Source organism: Chenopodium quinoa, unplaced genomic scaffold, assembly GCF_001683475.1.
Source record: "Chenopodium quinoa cultivar QQ74 unplaced genomic scaffold, ASM168347v1, whole genome shotgun sequence".
Lineage (NCBI taxonomy): Eukaryota > Viridiplantae > Streptophyta > Magnoliopsida > Caryophyllales > Amaranthaceae > Chenopodium > Chenopodium quinoa.
Window position 1 is genome coordinate 3,880,057 of NW_018742770.1, and position 21,041 is coordinate 3,901,097.

At 36.7% G+C, this 21,041-nt stretch overlaps 4 protein-coding genes across 12 annotated transcripts in view; 3 read left to right on the top strand and 1 right to left on the bottom strand.

The window, feature by feature from the left end:
• The first annotated feature begins 636 nt into the window (after window positions 1-636).
• Window positions 637-5,850, top strand: LOC110724801 (chromo domain protein LHP1-like). 2 transcript variants are annotated; one of them, XM_021904266.1, is made up of 7 exons: window positions 637-1,214; window positions 1,308-1,333; window positions 1,736-1,822; window positions 1,942-2,036; window positions 2,148-2,667; window positions 5,308-5,368; window positions 5,466-5,850. In XM_021904266.1, exons 1-7 carry the CDS (start codon window positions 780-782, stop codon window positions 5,508-5,510), a joined length of 1,269 nt encoding a protein of 422 aa, XP_021759958.1. In that variant the 5' UTR covers window positions 637-779; the 3' UTR covers window positions 5,511-5,850. The 2 variants fall into 2 exon arrangements, with proteins under 2 accessions (XP_021759958.1, XP_021759957.1); XM_021904265.1 differs by having other exon boundaries at window positions 638-1,214; window positions 1,942-2,667.
• Window positions 5,851-6,754: 904 nt separating this feature from the next.
• Window positions 6,755-11,434, top strand: LOC110724803 (RINT1-like protein MAG2). Its single transcript, XM_021904267.1, has 4 exons — window positions 6,755-7,360; window positions 7,458-7,544; window positions 9,069-9,172; window positions 9,267-11,434. Exons 1-4 carry the CDS (start codon window positions 7,018-7,020, stop codon window positions 11,172-11,174), a joined length of 2,442 nt encoding a protein of 813 aa, XP_021759959.1. The 5' UTR covers window positions 6,755-7,017; the 3' UTR covers window positions 11,175-11,434.
• Window positions 11,435-16,084: 4,650 nt separating this feature from the next.
• Window positions 16,085-18,090, top strand: LOC110724806 (glycine-rich protein A3-like). The gene is made up of 3 exons (XM_021904277.1): window positions 16,085-16,229; window positions 17,152-17,492; window positions 17,589-18,090. The coding sequence occupies exons 2-3, from the start codon at window positions 17,174-17,176 to the stop codon at window positions 17,810-17,812; spliced, it is 543 nt and encodes a 180-aa protein (XP_021759969.1). The 5' UTR covers window positions 16,085-16,229; window positions 17,152-17,173; the 3' UTR covers window positions 17,813-18,090.
• A 189-nt stretch (window positions 18,091-18,279) lies between these two features.
• LOC110724804 overlaps window positions 18,280-21,041 on the bottom strand; it is a 28,943-nt gene continuing 26,181 nt past the window's right edge. For 6 of the 8 annotated variants that reach the window (XM_021904271.1, XM_021904268.1, XM_021904275.1 and 3 more), the window contains one exon: window positions 18,280-19,164. In XM_021904271.1, coding sequence (XP_021759963.1) covers window positions 18,741-19,164 — 424 coding nt within the window. In that variant the 3' untranslated portion in view covers window positions 18,280-18,740. Of the gene's footprint in view, window positions 19,165-20,137; window positions 20,540-21,041 lie in introns of those variants that run through there. The other 2 variants (XM_021904270.1, XM_021904274.1) reach the window with 2 other exon arrangements.

Genomic DNA, 21,041 nt, shown 5'->3' on the forward strand with positions numbered 1-21,041 from the left:
TAACCTAGATATTGGATGCCTAATAAAGATTCATAACTACCTTCTAATTAACATGAAATTGATAAAAAAAATGTTGAATTAGTGATAGGGTTTTAAAATGTTAGAACACTTTCTTGAATTATCTTCGAATTATTAACCTTTTTGTCAAGATGAAGGTGAGAAGGGAAGCACACCCTTTCATTACTAACATTCTCTTAATGCACTCAATTAACCCTAACGAGCCTAGGAGAGCAAAGACACTTTCATGAATTTGTAACATACGCCAATGTTCATACTTCATAGTTAGGACTTAGGATTGGGCAAAACTCATGAAAAGACCATCCTCACTCACAAAGTCACAAGCATTGAATTTCACAATTTCGAGGAAAGAGTTACTAAAGAGGACATATGTCAAAAACGCGTAAATCCTATCTCACAATTAATATTTCAAAGCGCGTAAATCATATCCTATCCTTCAACGGTCCACTTATTGACTTTAAGTCAAAGTTGAAAATTAAAATCTCCATTATTGCAAAAGATATCAATTCAATAAAATGTGATATCGCCATTATTACACAAATACCAATAATTCTGTAACGGCGTCTACAATTATACACGGCGTTTCATAAAATTGAGTACAAATATACCTCTATACATTGTACTTTGCCCTCATTACATGTCAGAATATTGTGCCCAAATAGATAGGAGAGCAATCAAACCCCAAAGGAGGGAAAACTGAGAAAGAAGAAGAAGAACAACTCATCCTACAGTAGAGAGAGAAAGTGAAGAGAGAGAAACCAATGAAGAAGCCAAATAGCAGTGCAGGAAGTGGGACTCCTCAATCCGAGTCAAACTCACTGACTCACTCTCACTCACTCACTGAGTCTCACCCTTCTCAAAACGACGAGTTTAAGGACTTACCCTCCTCATCCACCCCCAATACGCAGCGTATTAAAGCAGAGGATGAGGTAGAGAGAGAAAATGTCATAGATGTTGATGGGGGTGAGGAGAGAGAAGATGAAGAAGACGATTACGAAGAGGAGGATGACGAAGAAGATGATGATGAAGATGAAGGGTATGAGGAAGAAGGTGAAGGAGGAGCAGAGGAGAGAGAAAGAGGTGAAAATGGAGATGGTGTTGATGGTTCGATTGAAGGGAAAACGAGTGCAGAAAGGAGAAAGCTTGCTGAAGGGTTTTTTGAGGTTGAATTTATTCGTCGAAAGAGGATTTGTAAGGTGATAATTTTGAATTCCCAATTTTGATTTTGATTTTGATTTTTAGGGCTTTTTGATTTTTGTTTGTCTAATTTTGTTCTTGTTTTTGATTAGGGGGAGTGTCAATATTTGATCAAATGGTGCGTATTTTCTCCTTTTCTTTTTCGTCTGTTATTTATAATTTGTTGTATATTGGGTGTTACAGAGGACACTGATATAGACGGGATTTAATCCGAGGTCATTCTGTTTGGTCCGCGTTTTTTTTATTAAGGATTGGCTTATGGATTATGATTGAGAGACATTGTTTATTGTTATGTGGAGATATGATTTTAATTTCTTGTGATAGACTGTTGTAGGTGTAGGAATTATGATTTTGGGTTGTAGTGATTGAAATTGAGAGAATTATCATTTTAATTTTTAACCTAGTTGATTTAAATGTGAAATTATCTGAAACTGGGGGAACATTCAATATAATTGTAGTTGATTTGGTTCAATGAAAATTAGCTGAAATTTCTATTTGTTAAAATCTGTGCTTGATTTAGGCGGGGTTGGCCAGAGAGTGCGAACACTTGGGAGCCTATTGCTCATCTTCAAACTTGTCCTGATGTTGTGGAAGCTTATGAAGAGAGGTTTTTGCTTGCTCTTATCTACATTATAAGTTCATGTTCTGAGCCATTTCTAGGTGTTGGATTTTTTTGCTTATGTAGTGAGTACTAATACATAAAAACATTTTTTCTGCTGACTGTAGCTTGCGTTCTGGCTCAAAGAAGAGTTCTCGAAAGAGAAGACGCAAATTTACCCAACCAAAGAAGAAAATGCAATATACTTATGGTGCTTCCAAGAGTAAGTTAACACCCGTTAGGATATCACTTAGCAATGAACATCAACGCTCTGCTGCTTTAGACAACTCAGTTCAGGCCCATTCTCAACCTGGCATGGTTGACATTGTTGTAGAGAATGATGAGGCAATGAGGAGACCTAGAGCAGCCAAGAGTGTTGATTACAAGGGCTCTGAAACTGTATCTCCACATGTTGCTAGCAATGAAAAACAAAACACTGACCAATTATATGGTCAAAGTTCAAGCGGAAAGAATATGGATGTACATTTTCCTCAGCCTATGACTGTTGAAGGAGATGGTTTAACAAATAGTCAATCCAATGCAAACAGTGTGGAAGTAGGCGAAAGCAATTTACGTCGAGGTGCAAAGCGAAGGAAATCTGGTTCTGTAAGAAGGTTTCCACAGGATACTTCGTCACTCAATATTGATTACTTTGCAAATGCAGCAATTGGGAATATTAGCTCTTGTGATAGAGCTGAAGAGCTTATGTTAGCAAATTCTGATGCCTACCGCAAGAAGAAATTTGACAGCTCAAGGAGTTCCTCTGTTATTACAAGGCTCATCAAGCCAATAAGCTTTACAGCATCGGTGACGAACAACATTCAGGATGTTTCTGTAACCTTTGTGGCAATGAGGTATGCTAAGCCTTCTTCCTAGTTACGTATTATTGTGCAAAGGATTATTATGCTTTGAATGTTATCATGTCTGAAGATCTTCATGTCAGTGTCATATTTTCAGATACTAGCCAAAGTTAAAATTTCTTGGTTGATTGAGTAAATTCCCTAATTACAATCATTTGTCCTATGTCCTCCATATAAACATCATCTCTGTTTTCATTGTAAAGAGCTTGTGTAGTATCATTGAAGTACAATTGCGTGGTTTTTATCAACATGGGGACAAAGCTAAAGGGGTGGGAGGGTGCAGGAAGGAAAATAGCCAAAATTGTATGAGACATCTGATATGAGGTTGAGTTTTGAATTACATTTATGAAAAAGGATATTGTTAGAGCTTCTAGTTAAAAGGTGATGTTTGAAGCCCAGTTAGAAAAAATGCTATAACAAACATCATTTTGGAAAGTTGATTTCGGTAAACTTTACTTTGGCTTCAATATATACTAAAATTTCAATCTGTTTAATCAACTTGAGTTTTGATTTTTTTCATTTTATGGCTGACATATGTTTGACTAAGTTTGATGATAATTCAAAACTAAGATATGTGCCTCTATTTTTTAGCCTCCTTAGATTAATCTTTATGTATGTTGTGGTTTGGGTGAATCCTCTTGGTGTAAACCTTGATATTGGCACTTCGATGTGCTGGGAAGTTGAGGTACCCCTGTTTTTTAGGCCATATTTATTTTGATGTCACGCTTTGAAGTTCATTCTACATGAAATGTAAATTCAGATAACTTCCCTAACTTCCTTTTCCCTTTCTCTCGCTGGGGTGTGAATTTGATAGCTTGAGAATTAGATAAGGTAGATTATCTTTGTGATGTTTCCGGGGGGAGGGGGGGGGGGAGTGGAAATTTGGGATGACTGAGGTCATCTTAAAAGGTAAAACAAATGTATATTGATATGTTTTGAGTAGTTTAGTTTGTTAGAGGGATGTTGAAAAAAGGAATGTTTATATAATGTACTTGGTTCATGATCATGGGAATAGCAAACAGTTAATTGGATTCTAATTTTCAAATTGGGTAAAGATCTCCTTTATGATTTACTGTGGTAATACCCTGATTCTTATATATTGAAAGGGTCAGCTCCTTGCAATTATTAGTCAACCAGCAGTGATGAAGGAATGTGGGGAGGTTAAAAGATTCTGGAGAGAGAGGCTAGCTTTAGTATTATAATTCATAAGCGGACTTGATGAAGGAATGAGGGGAAATGAACCAATTCTGAAGAGAGAGGCCAGCTATTTCTGTTAATTTAACTCCATTTACTCTTTTGAAAGAGCCATACATTATTGATTCAGCAAACCTTTTTCTAGACTGCATACTTGTGAAAAGATGTAACTAAAAATACTAAAAAAACTCGTCACATTTAGTAGTTACAGCTTCCAATTAGTATAGAGAGAAAAATCAATTAAGTAAAATTTTCTGAGGTCATTTTTGTTGCTGGATCACATCCCTCTCTTCTGACCTCTTAAAGCTTTATATTTTACCTAGTACTGTGCTTTGGGTTTGGCTCAAATCATCATTTCTATTATCATGAGGACACCCACTTGCTATTTGCTAAGTTTAGTATTTTCAAAATGCCTTCGATTTTCCTGATTTTCTTTGCATTTCATACTCATGCTTAGTGGTTTGTTAATTGGTCCTTTGTTTTGATCATACATGTTCCCTTCAAACTCAATGTTATTCTTGATAAGCTACTGAAACTAGTATAATGTCCCTATGAATGTAGCAACCAACAGATGCATTTTTTTTTTACATTGGTCCTGCACTGTCTTTCTTGGTTTCTGCCCTTGTCTGGAATCTTTTGTTATGGTTTGTGGTTTAGTCTATCTTAATAATACTTTTGCAGTTGCAGACATGTATATTTTCTCCTGTAATTCTTTGTGATGCTCACTAATTTGTGTTTTTTTAAGCAATTACAATTTTTACGGCTGTGCTTGATTGTTTTAGGCGTCTGTGTGTTATTGCTGTTATATATATATATATATATATATATATATATATATATATATATATATATATACAAAGATTTGGCTGCAGCCTTGTTAGTTGTTACAAGCAGTTGCTGCAAAAATCCTTCTCCTTGCATCAACTAGAAAGCTTTGGACTGTGAACACTGCTGGTATTTGATGCATCTTGTTTACTAGTATTTGCTTTCATATAGGAGCCCTGAACCACCAGTCTTATTTATTGGAGTTCTATCCTAAGTTCCAGCTTTGATAAAAATCCATCCTTAGTGAATTGTGGTGTCCTGTTTAAATTTTTTGTCCAGCAATGAGCTGGACTGCCAGATATGGTGTGTCAATTATCTGACCTTCGACTGAGTTATTCCAACTGTGTTGTCATAGCCTCATCATAGAACACTCACATTTTATGTACTCCATATATAAACTGCGCTATATGTTGAAATAAATATCTTTAGTTGTGAGATCTCAGTAGTAACATGCATGGTGATGAGCTGTTACAAGGAAATAATTCCTTTTTAGAAGAGTTGTAGAGTATTTGAAAATGATGTGGCCTGACAGTTTTGTTGATTATGGTTCTATGTGATGTTCTTATTGACATTTGTTTCATACAATGAGTCTTCTGTATTGTTTCTGTCTTCTAGGTCTGATGGAAAGGAAGTTATGGTCGATAACAAGTATCTGAAGGCAAACAACCCCCTTCTGGTAATATTCTCAGTTTTTATAGTGATATATTGATGTTCACTAAACTACTTAAAGGTGGCTATAGTATCTCACATTTCCCTCTTTGGTGTGGTTACAGTTGATCAATTATTATGAACAGTGTCTCCGGTATAGTCCAAATTGAAGTCGATTAATTTCTAAGAGCATCTCTGGTACAGTGGATCATTATCGAAGAAAATCATCTTCCACAACTTTTGCCATTTTGTATGGAATAATATTCTGATAGTGCATTGGAGATCCAGAGGGGCCTTTCTGATAGACAGACTGGAAATGTAGATGATTTGTGCCATAAGTAGGATTTTGTGTATCATCTTATATGGAGTAGAACTATTTTTAGTAGGGCATAGCATAGGTTCCGAGATTAAATGGTGCAGTGCTGACATAGCTGTTGTGATGATCCACACATTAGAATATACTTTGTTGAATGCTAAATTGGTGGTAATATGATTGGTGATTGGATGGCATGGCATTTGTGTATTTGTACAATTAAATGTGGTGAGCCTGGTGACTGTTAGCTCAGGTGGTTAGCTGATCTACTGCGTATTTTAAAAGCATATCTTTTGGATGGTTGTCGTGTCCTCTAACAGGCGAAAGTACTACTGCAAGTATTACAGAGTAGTCAAAAACTATCAAACTATCTATTCTTTGTTTGATTACCATTTTTAAGAAGTTGCTCTATATTCAACTTCATTGGGTCAGAATATATCCTTTAATTTACATCAGCCATGGTAGGATCAAGTAAAGACAATTATTCTTCACCTTCTTTGGTTACATCAATATCTAAATCTTCTATTTTAAAACTTGATGAATTCTGACTATTAGTACTTGACATATTTACTCTTTCTTCAACACTAGAATTGGAAGTAAGATCAAAACTCTGCAGGGAAGTATGACTATAACACTTGTATTCTTACAGTGTTCAATATGTTAGTTTGATAATCAAAATTTCAATTACATTTTTTTTTTTGAAGGGAAAATTTTCAATTACATATTATTAAATATTATAGTACTTTTAAAATGGTACATCAGAACTATTTAACAAGATCTCTCATATCATATTTTTTTTCTTATGTAGTGGTGATAATTTAGAGTCAAGGATTTATAGTCCCACCTTCAAAACTACAAATGACAAACACTTTTTAAGTTTTTTTTTTTATAATTCAAACATTTAAGCATCGCACCTACTAAATTTATAGGTGCAAAAATTGTCCGGATTTGATCCAACTTGTGCTAGAGATTAGCTTGGTTACAGCACTATTAATGGCAGAAATTCAGAATGAAGATGATGATTATAGTAATAAGATGAGACTTACATCTAATTCAATGATAATTCCACTTTCGAGAGGTGGATTCTCTCCCAAGTATGAGGTTTTGAGAGGCTCACTCACTTCCAATAACAAACCTCAACAATATTTAACATGACTTAATTCCTCCTACTAGTCTATTTATAATAAATATCCCTAACAAACCTCTAGCTATAACACGACTCAATCCCAAATTCTCAAAATAACCCGACTCGAACCCAACCTATGACCCGAAGTGACACCTTGTAGTAGTCACCCATTTGCCCCAAATTCCTTAACTAGCAATAACCATCTTTATAACACCAAACAACGGTAAAAGCTCCTAGAATGCAATCAAAGAAAAGAAAAACTCCGGCAAATCTTCCGATGGATTCTTCGCCGGAGACTTTGCCGGCGATCACCTCTCTCTCTCCTCCCGTTGTCTCCTTCCTCAACTCCACATTCCCTCCGACACACAACCTCAATCTCTCCGAATCAACTAACCTGGTCACCGAGTTGGACACTCACTGCTCTGAGTTGACTCACCATCTCACCGATCTTACTCGCCGCCTCGACGCTAGTCTTCTCTCTTACGCTTCTTCTTCTCACCGAATTTCCGACGCTTTTCATCATGTTCATCGTCAGCTTCAAGATCTCAAATCCAAATCCTCCTCTTTTGCTTCTGCTTCAGGTTTTCATCTTTTCCATTCATCAATTAATAACCGATTTTCCTGGAATTTGAATCGAATTATTTAATTTTTCAATATTTTTTGAAAAATGTTGTGAAGATGGAGAAGCGGAGGATATGGCGGTAGATGAACTACCAGCATTGGCAAAAGAAGTTGCGAGAGTAGCGACGGTGCGAAATTATGCTGGTTAGTTGATAAATTGAAATTTAATTTGTGTGTTTTATAAAGTTTAATTATAATGCAATTCATATAATTTGTGATTTTTTTGTAAGATAAGCTGCTAATTTGAAGTTGAGTCTGGTTATGATTTGAGTATTAATGTGATTATCAGAAATTAAAGTTAAACCTAATTAGTGGAATTTGATGTAGCATTCATAATTCTGATTAAAATGTCATAAGGAAAATATATAAAGAGTATTCTTTTTGTGAATCTTGGCCTATAATTTGTCAAAATTAATAGCATAAACCGCTTTACAATTGATAATTAGGTTAAATGTAGGAAAATAGAAATCACTATTTACGTCGGAATTATGGTAAGGGTGGGTTGATCATTGGTGTACATTAGAACCATCTGTAAATCCTGTCTGTGGTAAGAATTTGATGGGGTTGTTGTGGTGTTATCTTAACCTTATGATCTCATTCAATTTAATCAAGAGCTTATTTCGAGTCTTTCTTTCATTAACAATCATAATAGCTGTGAAATTGAGGTAAGTTCTTTTCATTTGTAAGAGTGATTGTTGATATATTTGTAATAATAATATCAAGCTGGTGAATCTTCCTTTCAATCTAATAAAGTTACTCATCATTTGTATCCCATCTTTCCTAAGTGCTAAAGTTTGGATAAATTTAGGAAAAAACATATATAGATAAGTTAAGAGCAAGGTTAATATGGGCTACCCAAGCTCAATTTACGACTAATAATAAGCTTTACTAAGTTTAGATTAATAATTCACATAAGTTCATAATTCAATTAGGTTGTAGAAAAGTTTAGTTGATTTTAAACAACTTCAGCTCCTACTGAAAATCAAGGTGAATACAACGCACCCTTAGAGCTTTAGAGGTTTTCCTCCATATATTAAAAAGCTTTGATACTCAGGTTAGGTGGTTATGTCGACACAAGGTATAGGCTTTGAATTGGGTTTGGTGGAGCCTCTTGGCATCTAATGGTTTGGCTGGCCACTGGTGGTTTGCAGTAAATTGATTATTTTCAATTCACTGAAATTTGACTCTAGGTCTAAGAGAACCAGAGTGTAAATCATAGCCTTTGAATGAGCTTGTGGGTGTATTATTTTCTCTTTACTAAAACAATAGGGCACGTCCACTGCTGGAAATTCAGATTTGATTTCCTTTTGAAATAGGTTATGGGCAATTGGCATTTCTTACTACGCTCCAACATTATTAAAAGATCCAGCTTTGAAGGTCTTTTCAAGTCTTTTACATGCCATTGCCATTTTTCTAATGGCTAAAAGTTTTCAGTAGAAGCAGCATGCTGGATTCATGAGTAGACTGGTCTTGACATAATTCTGAAATGGTGCCCTAGTGATTTTCCTGTATATCCTCTAATTTTTTTATTTTTTTAATTTTTTTTTTATCAACAGGCTATAATTGACATTTGTGAGATTTTGTTTGCTGGAAAATTAAAGTTGTAGAGCAATTTTTTTCTCGTCTTGGCTGTTCCTCTGATCACGGTCACCTTTATTTTGATTTCAGAGACAGCATTGAAGCTTGATAGCCTGGTTGGTGACATTGAAGATGCAGTCACTTCTGTGATGAACAGAAATCTGAAGAAACAGTCTACTAGACAGCATTCAGAGGTTCTCCCTGGAAACTATCATCAGCTGAATGGTTTCTGTTTGGAGTCATGCTTCAAGAGTTGATTGTCTTACTTTGTTACATCTTTTTTCGCAGGAAATACGTGTTAATGCAATCAATTCCCTTAAATCAGTAGATGATATTTTAGCTTCAGTGACAAGGGAACATCCTCAATGGGTCCGAATTGTGTCAGCTGCTGATCATAGAGTTGATCGCGCCTTGGCTATTTTGAGACCCCAGGCCATTGCTGATTACCGTGCCCTACTTGTTTCGATTGGCTGGCCACCACCTCTTTCCACATTGAGCTCTTCAAATACTGAAAGAAGAACTGTTGAAGAGTCAAATCCTCTCTCAGCAATGCCTGGAGAGCTTAAACAGAAGTATTGTGAAAATTTTCTTGCCTTATGCAGCCTACAGGAGCTACAGCGGAAAAGGAAGTCACGGCAACTTGAGGGGTATAACCATAATACTTCTATGTACCAGCCACTCTGGGGTATTGAAGAACTTGTGAATCCTCTCTCCCTTGCATCGCTTCATCATTTCCAAAAGTGGGTAGATAAGCCTGAATATATTTTTGCTCTTGTCTACAAGAATACAAGGGATTATATTGATTCAGTGGACGGATTGTTGCAACCCTTGGTGGATGAAGCAATGTTGACAGGATACAGTTGCAGAGAGGAATGGATTTCAGGTATGGTGACCTCCCTGTCAACTTACTTGGCAAAGGAAATATTCCCTGCGTATGTTTCTCGTTTGGATGAGGAGACTACAGTAGAGGTTAGGCCTCAGGGAAGAATGTCTTGGCTTCATCTGGTTGATTTGATGATAGCATTTGATAAAAAGATTCAAGCTCTTGCTGCCCTCTCTGGGATCTTCGACTCTGAGGAATACAGTCTCTTGCAAAGGATGTCTTCTCTCTCCGTCTTCTGTGATCGGCCAGACTGGCTTGATTTATGGGCACAAATAGAACTGGACAATATACTAGAGAAACTGAAACCTGAGATGGAAGATGAGAGAAATTGGACAACAAAAACTCGAGGAGCAGTTCTTTTTCCTGGGTCTGATGTTTATAAATCTCCTGTAGCTTCATCCGTAGTTCTCCAACATGTATCATCAGTCATTGACCGCTGTAGATCAATACCTTCTGTGTTTTTGAGATCTCGATTCGTAAGACTTGTGGGTGCTCCAATAATCCAGACCTTCCTGAATTGCTTGCTTACCAAATGCCAAGAAGCGGAAGGGCTCACAGCTTTGGCAGATGATGATGCTGTGGCCAGAGTTATGACAGCAGTTAATTCTGCTCACCATCTCGAGTCTATCTTAGTCGAATGGTGTGATGATATTATCTTTGTTGAAATGGGACTTGCAGATGACAATGAATCAGGAAATGGTTTTGGAGAGAGTAGCCTTTCCACTGGTGTCACTGAGGGAAATGAAAATGGGGTTTTAGATGAGGAAATCACGAGACTAGAGGAGTTTAGAAAAGAATGGATTGATAAGATGACTAATGTTGTTTTACGAGGATTTGATGCTCAGATTCGAGATTATATAAAGAATAAGAAGCAGTGGCAAGAAATGATTGAAGAAGGCTGGACGGTAACAAGATCTTTTGTAGTAGCTCTTGATTTTTTGCAGGGGAAGATTTCTAGGTTGGAAGAAGGTCTAAACAACATGGACTTTATTACAGTATGGAGAAGTTTAGCGAGTGGAATAGATCGCTTGATATTTAATGGTATTCTTATGAGCAACACAAAGTTCTATAGCGGGGGTGTTGAGAGGTTTGGAGGTGACATGGATGTTTTATATGGCGTATTCAGAAGTTGGTGTTTGAGACCTGAAGGTTTCTTTCCCCGTGTAAGTGAAGGCCTCAAGTTGCTGAAACTAGAAGAAAATACCCTTCAAGAACTGTTTATTCAAGGAGAGGGCTGGATGAAACATCATGGAATTAGACATATGAGCATAGCCGAGGCGGAAAAAATAGCGAGGTGTAGAATCTTCAAGTAGTAAAATTTAGGGCAAGATAAACCCCTACCCTCCCCGCTTTAAAGATATGAGTGATGTTATAGGAATATAGTGATGTACATCATGGAGTTTTTTCTAATAAACTAACCCAATTTGTTTTTAATACAAGTGGCAATAATCCAATTTTTTGTCTCATCAGATGTATTGATATATTGTGAATAATATAGCAAGTTTTTGTCTGTAAGATTTTGATATTGAATCATGTAAGATTTTGCAAGGGACTGTAAGAGTTTGGTATTGAATCATGGAGTATCAAGCACGTCCTTGTTTTTGCACTTAAGTGGTACTCGGTGAATATGAGCTATATGCTCTTGCATCAGATGTTCAAGCTGATCATCCAGAGACGACAACGTTGTCCAGCAGATCCTCTCGCCAATGCAGTCGCCTAAGGGCATAAGTGAGGCAAACCCTGCCACTGTAATTGGTGTTCGAATACAGTCTACAAATTTGATGTATGCAATGTCATATGAGTGGTCTATACGATCTTTTGGAATCTTGGCACATCCTAACACCTAAGAGATCACTTGAGGGTTCAGAATCCCTTTCTCTTAGATATTTAGGATATTTGCCTTGTGAGTCACAAAGAATGAATGAATTCTTCTAGACATTCCTCGAATCTTTGTAAGTGCTATTGATGTGTATAATGCCATACATGCTCAAAAGCTCAAGGTGTTGTGGACTATGCATCTTAAAGTGTATTGATTATCTGGAATCGTATATGTTCACTACTTCATATCACACAAATGCCCATGGTGGCTTTAAATCAATGACGAGAGGTCTTAATAAACGACCTACAAGAGTATATGTTGTAAGGTAGTCAAGAGCTGCAAGAGATGGATCTTATCACTACATGACTGCAACACGCATAAGTCAACAGAGGGACGAAACACAGTATCGTGTTTTAAACTTCTAGCAATTTGACTAGTTGTGGCATAAGTCTATAGAGTGACGAAACACGGTACCGTGTTTGAAGCTGCTATGGATATGACTGCAACACGCATAAGTTAATAGAGGGACGAAACATGATATCGTGTTTTAAACTTCAAGGAATTTGACTAGTTGTGGCAAAAGTCTATAGAGGAACGAAACACGGTACCGTGTTTTAAACAGCTATGGATGTGACTACAACACGCATACGTCAATAGAGGGAGGAAACATGGTATCATGTTTTAAACTTCTAGGAATTTGACTAGTTGTTGCATAAGTTAATAGAGGGACGAAACACGGTACGGTGCTTTAAACTTCTAGGAATTGGAGTAGTTGTGGCATAAGTCAATAAAGGGACGAAACACGGTACCGTGCTTACAACTGCAATGGATTTGACTTCAACACGCAAAAGTCAATAGAGGGACGAAATAGCGTACCGTGTTTTTAACTTCTAGGATTTTCACTAATTGTGTCATAAGTCAATAGAGGGACGAAACACGGTATCGTGTTTTGAACTTCTAGGAATTTGACTAGTTGTGTCATAAGTCAATAGAGGTAGGAGGTACCGTGTTTTAAACTTGTAGGACTTTGACTAGTTGTGGCATAAGTCTATAGAGGTAGGAAACACGGTACGTGTTTTAAACTTCAAGGAATTTGACTAGTTGTCCGTGATAGGCTTGAGTTCACGAAATTCGTGCAAGTTGTGAACGGGTAAATTGACCATTTTAAGGCAAATTGGATAGTACCACCCACCTAATTGTACTCCCAGAGGGTATTAGGGACACTGGTAAACTTCTCGGCAATTTTTTTTTCCGGGCGAAAAAAAGGTCAAAAAATCCAAAATTGAAAGTTATTATCCACGCTTTTTGCGGAATTTCGGAGGTTACGGGGCCCGGTGGAGAAAATTCTTGAGGCCCTAGGGGATACATCTCAGGGTCATGTAATGCCGTTTGAAACCATATATGATCATTATATGTTGTCATAATAAATGTCCGTAGTAGGCTTGAGTTCACGAAATCGGTGCAACTTGTGAACGAGTAAATTGACCGTTTTAAGGCAAATTGGATGGTTTCTCCCACCTAATTGGACTTCCGGGGGGTATAAGGGACCATGGTAAACATCTCGAAATTTTTTATTTCCGGTCGAAAAAAGGTAAAAAAAACTCCAAAATTGAAGTCTATTTATCCACGCTTTTTGAGGAATTTCGGATGTTATGGGGCCTGGAGGCGAAAAGTCTTGAGGCCCTAGGGGATAAATCTTAGGGTCATATAATTCCGTTTGGAACCATATATGACCGATATATGTTGTCATAAATGTCTGTGGTAGGCTTGAGTTCACGAAATCGGTGCAAGTTGTAAACGGGTAAATTGACCGTTTTAAGGCAAATTGGATGGTTTCACCCACCTAATTGGACTCCCAGATGATATTAGGAACCATGGTAAACATCTCGATAATTTTTTTTCGGGCGAAAAAATGTCTAAAAATTTCAATATTGAAGGCTATTATCCACGATTTTTGAGGAATTGCGGAGATTATGGGGCTCGGTAGCGAAAAGTCTTGAGGTCCTAGGGAATACATCTCAGGGTCATAAAATTCCGTTTGGAACCATATATGACCATTATTTGTTGTCATAAATGTTTGTGGTAGACTTGAGTTCACGAAATCGGTGCAAGTTGTAAACGGGTAATTTGACCGTTTTAAGACAAATTGGATGGTTTCTCCCATCTAATTGGACTCCCGGGGGTATTAGGGACCATGGTAAACATCTCTGAAATTCTTATTTCCAGGCGAAAAAAGGTCAAAAAAATTCCAAAATTAAAAATCCACGCTCTTTGAGGAATTTCGAAGGTCACGGGCTCGGGTGGCGAAAAGTCTTGAGGGCTGAGGCCCTAGGGGATATATCTAAGGGTCATATAATTCCGTTTGGAACCATATATGACTGATATATGTTGTCATAAATGTCTGTGGTAGACTTGAATTCACGAAATCGGTGCAAGTCGTGAACGGTTAAATTGATCGTTTTAAGGCAAATTGGATGGTTCCACGCACCTAATTGTACTCCCAGAGGGTATTAGGGACCATGGTAAACTTCTCGGTAATTTATATTTCCGGGAGAAAAAAAGGTCAAAAAATTCCAAAATTGAAGGCTATTACCTAAAGGTTCTATTAAGGTGCGAAAAATGTTGATTGAGCCATTTGCTAATTTTTTGGGGGGAGAGAGCGGGTGGGGGATGAAAGCTAGGGGGTTATTTCTTATGTGAGTTATGAATCAAGAGTTTTCTTAAGAAACAAAAGAGATAGTTTCTGACAAATCTCCTTTATTCTTCTAATTGTAAAAATATTTTTAATTTCTTTTAGGAAAATTTTTAATTTACCACCCAAAAATAAACCTAATTTCTAACTTACCACCCAATTTTTTTTTTATTTTAAATTACCACCCAATAATTTAATTATTCACTCAGATTACCACCCAATTTGAATTTCCTTTGGAATTTAGTCATGTGGGCCCCAGTCAACGACTATTTTTTTCTTAACAGTTTCCCTCCCCGATTCTTCCTATAAAACACTTCCCCTAACTGAAATTGCCATCCCATGTTAAATTTCTTCAGAAATTCCACAAATTGGAGGTGAATTGTAACAGCAGTAGCAGCCCTAATTTGCGACAAAAAATCAATTCGCTTCAGGTATCCTTTTAATCTGTAAAAATTAGGGTTCTTGTCTGAATTAAATTGGGGGAAATTGTTGTCAATTTAATTGGGGGAATTAATTAGGGCTAAGCAGTACTCTATTGCCTTCTGACTGACCTATGCAGCTGGTCCCCAACAAAATCCTCCAAGATGTTGACTTTTCTTCAGCGTATCTTCTCCAGTAAAATCAGCTACCCTCAAATTAATATTTTGCAGAACAATTAGATTTTTAAAACCAAAATTAGGGTTCCAATGTGATGATATGTTGAGAATTAAGAAGAAAAGGGGATTTTTGTGTGAATTAAGGGCTAAAAATGAATAAGAAATGGAGTTGGTTGGGAGAATTGAATAGGAAAGAGAAGGAAGTCGAAGAAAAAGAAAAAAAAATTGGAGGGAAGTAACTATAGTGGGCCCACGTGACTAAATTCCACCAAAAATTCAAATTGGGTGGTAATATGAGTGAATAATTAAATTATTGGGTGGTAATTTAAAATAAGGTATATTTTTGGGTGGTAAATAAAAAATTTCTCTTTCTTTTACTTTAGCGGAATTAGCATAGGTGTGGTCATGTGGTTTAGAAATTAGGATGGAAATTCGTGGTGTGACAAATCATATTCTTTAAATAATCAAGGGTTTTTATAGATGCTCTTAATTTAACTGCATGGGTGTTTGTTATAGTAGATTACTTCGAATTTTAGGCTTGAGTTTTTACGAATCTTCTTGGAATAAGATAGCTTTGTTTATTATAGTATATAAATAGATACAAGTAGTTAAACAAAACAATCAATGAAATCACCAATTTGTCTAGGCCAACTACTTAGAAATTCACACACATGAAACATAACATTAAAGCCAAATTACTTTAGTCCAAGGATTACCGAAGGATGCTTACGTCTCTATGAAGCTCTTTCGTGTTAGCTTGTCATCAATGATTGCTTATTAAATTGTACTCCGTATCTTAATTCCTGAGGATGAATTGATTTACATTGACTTCGTCTACCTTAAATAGTAAGCTCATTTCTTAAACAAAAACCTATAATTAAAAAAACTTACAAATAATTAGTTAACCGTCTTTAAAATATTACCTAAAATAAAAGGAGGAATTACCGAAGATAAAGTACTCAATTTCATAGATTAGATAAGAATTTTAACTTTGCAACGTACAATGAAAACTCGTATTTTTTTAGTAAATGATCAAGGTAGTTTAAACACTTTAGAAAGAGGAGAATAACATAGAAAATACTCCAATTATATAACGCGTCGAAGCAACGCGTATAAATATAGAATATAAATTGTGGTTCCTTCATTTTTAACCACTTATATCAATTTCTCAAACCTTCAAACATTTTTTCACACCAAATCAAAAACAAGAAGAAGAACCCAAAGAAAAAATCTTGAGGATCAAATTCTGAAGTTTATTTTGGTAATATTCTTTTCATTGATTTAAATTTGTTATTTTGTTTTTTTGGCCTAATTTCTGATATTTTATTCCCAATAATTAGTTATTTAATTTTCTTCTTTGATTTTTCCCCTTCCCTGTTTCTGTGCTCCTCTGTTTTTCTTATGATCAAGTTTTAAAATTTTATGTTTTTGAATTATTTTTTGTGGCTATTTGTTGATGGAATGGTTCATATCATGTTAAACCCAACTAATATTTTACGATAAATAGTAATTTTATGAATAAATATGAGTTATTGTAGGTTAAATAAAATTAAAGTCATAAATATATAATATATTACATGATTTTGTCTTTCATATCTTCACAAGTATTTCTTTGAGATTTTTAAAAATAAAAAATAAAAAAAAATGATTTTGCAGAAGATTTAATTCTTGTACGTTTTACGCAATCTTTTGTTTTCACAAATTTGTACCTTGAAATCGTGTAAAGTATAATATTAATGATTTGGTAAGAGATTTATCATAAGAATCCTGTACAAAACTTGTACACATGTAATCATGTATAGTCAGTCACAAAAATACTTTGTACTAGGTCACTTTCGAAATTAGTAGGTTAAACATTAAAATGCTCAAGTTTACTAAAGATTTCAATGAAGACTATATTATTGATATGTTGGAATGTGATAAAATATTAAATCGCAGACAATTAAATATGAGCTATTCTGTAAGGACTAAGGACGGAGGGAGGACAACATTTTGTCACGGAGTTGTCTATTATTTCGAATGATTTTGTGGTTTGTCATCGTGATCCCTGATCCTTAGGTCACAACATTGTTATGAGTAACATCTTTAGTACTGCTAGATATAATATCTTCACTATTGTCCTTAATTCTTATGATACTCATTTCTTTGAATAATAGACTAAATTAGCTTGATTGTTGTTGCAGTAACTTCACCTGGCCTGCAAGAATGGACAGGCCGAATAACAATGATACAACAGACAAAGGTCTGTTTTCAGGTCTGATGGGATATGCTGCAGGACATCATCGTCCTCACGGTCATGGATACGGTGCATACCCTCCTCCACATGGATATCCGCCTCAACAGTATCCACCACAGCCTTATCCATCCCATTCCTATGACTCTTATCCACCATACCCGCCTCCTGGTGGATATCCGCCTTCTGGCTATCCACCCCACGGGGGCTATCCCCCTGCCGGGTACCCTCCTCCTGGGGGGTATCCTCATTCATCTGGCTATCCTCACCATTCATCTTCCCATCATTCAGGTACATCCTTGAGCTTTTATTGCTTACTTTTGATTAATACTTCATTACCATTGCTGTCAACTGATGTTGTAATATAACATGTTTTGTATTGAAAAGGCTTTAGACCAAATATGGGACTATTAGCTGGAGGTGCTGCAGCCGCTGCAGCACTCTATGGAGCGCATCATCTCTCACACGGACACCATCATTCGCATGGACATGGTATGTATGGCGGCTTTGGTCATCATGGAAAGTTCAAGCATGGAAAGTTTGGCAAGCGCTGGAAGCATCATGGGGGACATGGCCTATTTGGGCGAGGAAAGTTCAAGAAATGGAAGTGAAGACATTTTGCTATTATCACTAATACTCAATAATACTGTATTTTAGGGGGATTGATCTGGCTTTATGTTTATGTTTAATTATTTTTGGTGTATGAAGAATCGGGTCGTTTAGTACTTGTAGGCCCTGGTATATGAATATATTTATCACTCATTTGTGTTATACTCTAGATAAATAAATTCACCTTGTGTAGATTCAATGTAGTGTCAAATACCAACTTTTGGGTATTAAGCAGATTAGATACTCGTTAATGTGGATGTCAACTAACTAATTCGTTAAAGTATTGGTGAATAGTGTTAATACCCTGTTACATAATTTTAATCAGTTAATCTAAGAACTTTGTTACGTAATTCTGAATTAGAGTCCATATAAGAGGTGCATTGATGTTTTCAGGATGGACAAGTAAAAGACGTTTGTTATATTTGGGATGATAATTGCAGGAAATACTTGAATGAGCAAGAAGAAAATATTTCAACAATTCCACTCGTCGACAGTGTGGCCTGAAATGATTTGGACTGAAAACTAGTTTTTCTACTACAAAATGTATCAAGGACAACAATCACAACATGTGTTGTCTTTGGATATAAAATTTTCTTCCTACCTTTGGAACTATGTACAACCTTGTAACATGCTATACCTAATACCCTGACTCATAACTTGATAATTGCTACAGATTTCGTGCTCAAATTCATGGAAGATATACATTGCCTACAGACTACAGCATTAACAAATTGAGAGCACTGGCCATTCATTTGGTAATACAACAAATATTCATACAACAGGTTACAACACAACTAATTCATCTCTGTAGTCATTTCACTCTAGGGCCGCTCTACGCATATTATGTGCCTCTGGTCCATCCTTCAGTTGCAGCTGACCTGTGCATTCAAAAGTTGGTCAGAACTTCAGCATATTTTACAGATTAAATAACTATGAATGTTTTCTCTCCCATTTTCCTTCACGTCTTCCATCTCGTTCTCTTCTCTCCAGTATTTGCCTGGACTTGCTTCCTCTTGACCCATGTCTTTGAGAACCAAATCCACCAGCGAGGCCATCAAATCCTGGCCCTAGCTCGGGATCACCAGTGCTACCTGTATCTCCAGAATCCTTACTCCCATCAAAGTTTTCCTCATAACTGCTGCTGCACTCATCAGTACGATCACGTGCTTGAAGGATTGTTGGAGGTTGAACTGGGAATGTCCTCGAACCTGAGAGGACGACAGTGGGTGTGGTAGCAAGAGACTGGGTGTTGACCGACATATCAGAAGGTAAGCCGGTATTACTTCCTCTTAAGCTGACATCAGCGTTGGACCTCCCATTCTCTCTGTCCCGATACCGATCACGTGGACGGCTGCTAAGGTAACCGAAAACAAGTTAGGAATTTTGAATTTAAGACAAACACAGATTTTAGAACTGTATACATAAATAAAAACACCATTTACAAGGAAGCCAGCAATTAAATTTTGAACAAAATATGGTTCATTAAAGTGTTTTTTACTCTAGCAGACGGCTATTGCTATCTTATTGCCAACTAGAATCAGCCCTCTGTTATAATAGGGCTAAGGCTGCATACATCCCCCCCCCCCCCTCCTTCCTTGTAAGGTGGGTGGGAGTTTTTTTTTTTTGGTGTTCCATCCGGTTCACCCTTTGGGCTAATCCAGATTCGGGGATCAGTTTTGGGTGGTTAGGTTCTTGTCCCCTCCCGATTATTGTTGCGGAGGATCGAAACCAAGTGTAGTCCCAATCATCACTACACCAACAACCAATTGGTTGGGTGGGAGCTTCTTTAGAGGCTTTAGATGATGCTGTTGATTGTATCTGTAGACAAAAATTGGAATGGGTTGAAGCTTTAATTTGGTTTTACCCATCATAGGGCTAAGGTTGCATACATCTGAACCCCCCCCCCCCCCCCCGCCGGCCCCCCAACCCCTCCCCCCTTTGCTTCCTCGTAAGGTGGGTGGGAGCTTCTTCAGAGGCTTTAGATGCTGCTGCAGAATGTCTATAGACAAAAATTGGAATTGGTTGAAACGTTAATTTGGTTGTACCCACCATGTTGCCTAATTCACCCACATACAGTAAACCTAAAAAGGCAAATCACACAAGTAAAATGGTAATGTTTGGCCCAGTTAAAAAATTAGGTAGTGAAGCGCTAACCCGTACCAAATCTTCATACTAGCGAATAAGGTAACACTGGTTATAATCATCTTTTAGTATCTTTTCCATCGGAACTCTCATATTGATAATCCTTCCTTTTACAATATAAGCAGCTGAACTTGAGCCTGATTTTTTATTTTTATTTTTTATTTTTTATTTATAACAAATCTCTCTAAATAATAAAATTCATCCAATTGTAATTGTAGGTTTCCAATGTGTCCTATTCCACAAGCATCTCAAGTTTATCATCAATAAGCATCACTGGCGTAAGCTGACACTTAGGGTTGCTTGTTTCAAGCTTAGCACAGCTTCAGCTTGGTTGATCCAACCTCAAAGTGACTAGCTAAAATACTTACCAAGATGGGTCTGAGTCCATACCACAGGCTCGGCATGGCTCACCTATTCACCTTACATCCTTTTTGTTTTACTAATATAAGAGAGCTCATACTACATCAACACTTAACTAAAAAGTGGAACTATGCTTGAAATTGACCATTACAGCATCAACATTCTCTGACAATCTACATTTGAGCCAAGTTGAGGCTTAAAATCTTCTTCAGCGCTGACGCCGAACCCTACAAGGTCAATTCAATAATGGCCTCTATGTGAGTTCAGACTATAGGTGACATGATGTATATTCTTCTCTCATAAAAGTCTAACAGTATCAAACAAATGACTTTCAGATTGACAACATGATAACTCTTAACCCTAAGAACAGCTATCTACAAAAAAGGGCATGCAATATATTAACGTGGCGTAGTGAAGGGACATTGCAATTCATTCAGTTATTTGGTACTCGCTACGCCCCATATTTACCTTCTCAAAGAAACTACATTAAATTCATATTTTCCCTCCACATCAACCTTTCTCTCTCTCAAGTCAATACTTTCTCATACTACTTATTCTCTCTCTATCCACTCAATTGTTTCTCTGATTTTAACAATTTTCCTTACTTTCTGTACCACTTCAGAAGTTAAATACGCGACAAAGAATTTTTTTTATCATCATAACTTTTGTGTATCTGAGACAAATTATCCCAAGTTACTTAGTTACCCATGTGTATTATTTAGCTACTAC

Coding starts and splice junctions, on each gene's coding strand:
- LOC110724803 (XM_021904267.1), top strand. CDS start 7,018: ATGCAATCAAAGAAAAGAAAAACTCCGGCAAATCTTCCGATGGATTCT. Junction 7,361..7,457: donor CTCTTTTGCTTCTGCTTCAG/GTTTTCATCTTT, acceptor AATGTTGTGAAG/ATGGAGAAGCGGAGGATATG. Junction 9,173..9,266: donor CTACTAGACAGCATTCAGAG/GTTCTCCCTGGA, acceptor CTTTTTTCGCAG/GAAATACGTGTTAATGCAAT.
- LOC110724806 (XM_021904277.1), top strand. CDS start 17,174: ATGGACAGGCCGAATAACAATGATACAACAGACAAAGGTCTGTTTTCA. Junction 17,493..17,588: donor TTCATCTTCCCATCATTCAG/GTACATCCTTGA, acceptor TGTATTGAAAAG/GCTTTAGACCAAATATGGGA.
- LOC110724801 (XM_021904265.1), top strand. CDS start 780: ATGAAGAAGCCAAATAGCAGTGCAGGAAGTGGGACTCCTCAATCCGAG. Junction 1,334..1,735: donor TGTCAATATTTGATCAAATG/GTGCGTATTTTC, acceptor TGCTTGATTTAG/GCGGGGTTGGCCAGAGAGTG. Junction 1,823..1,941: donor GTGGAAGCTTATGAAGAGAG/GTTTTTGCTTGC, acceptor TGCTGACTGTAG/CTTGCGTTCTGGCTCAAAGA.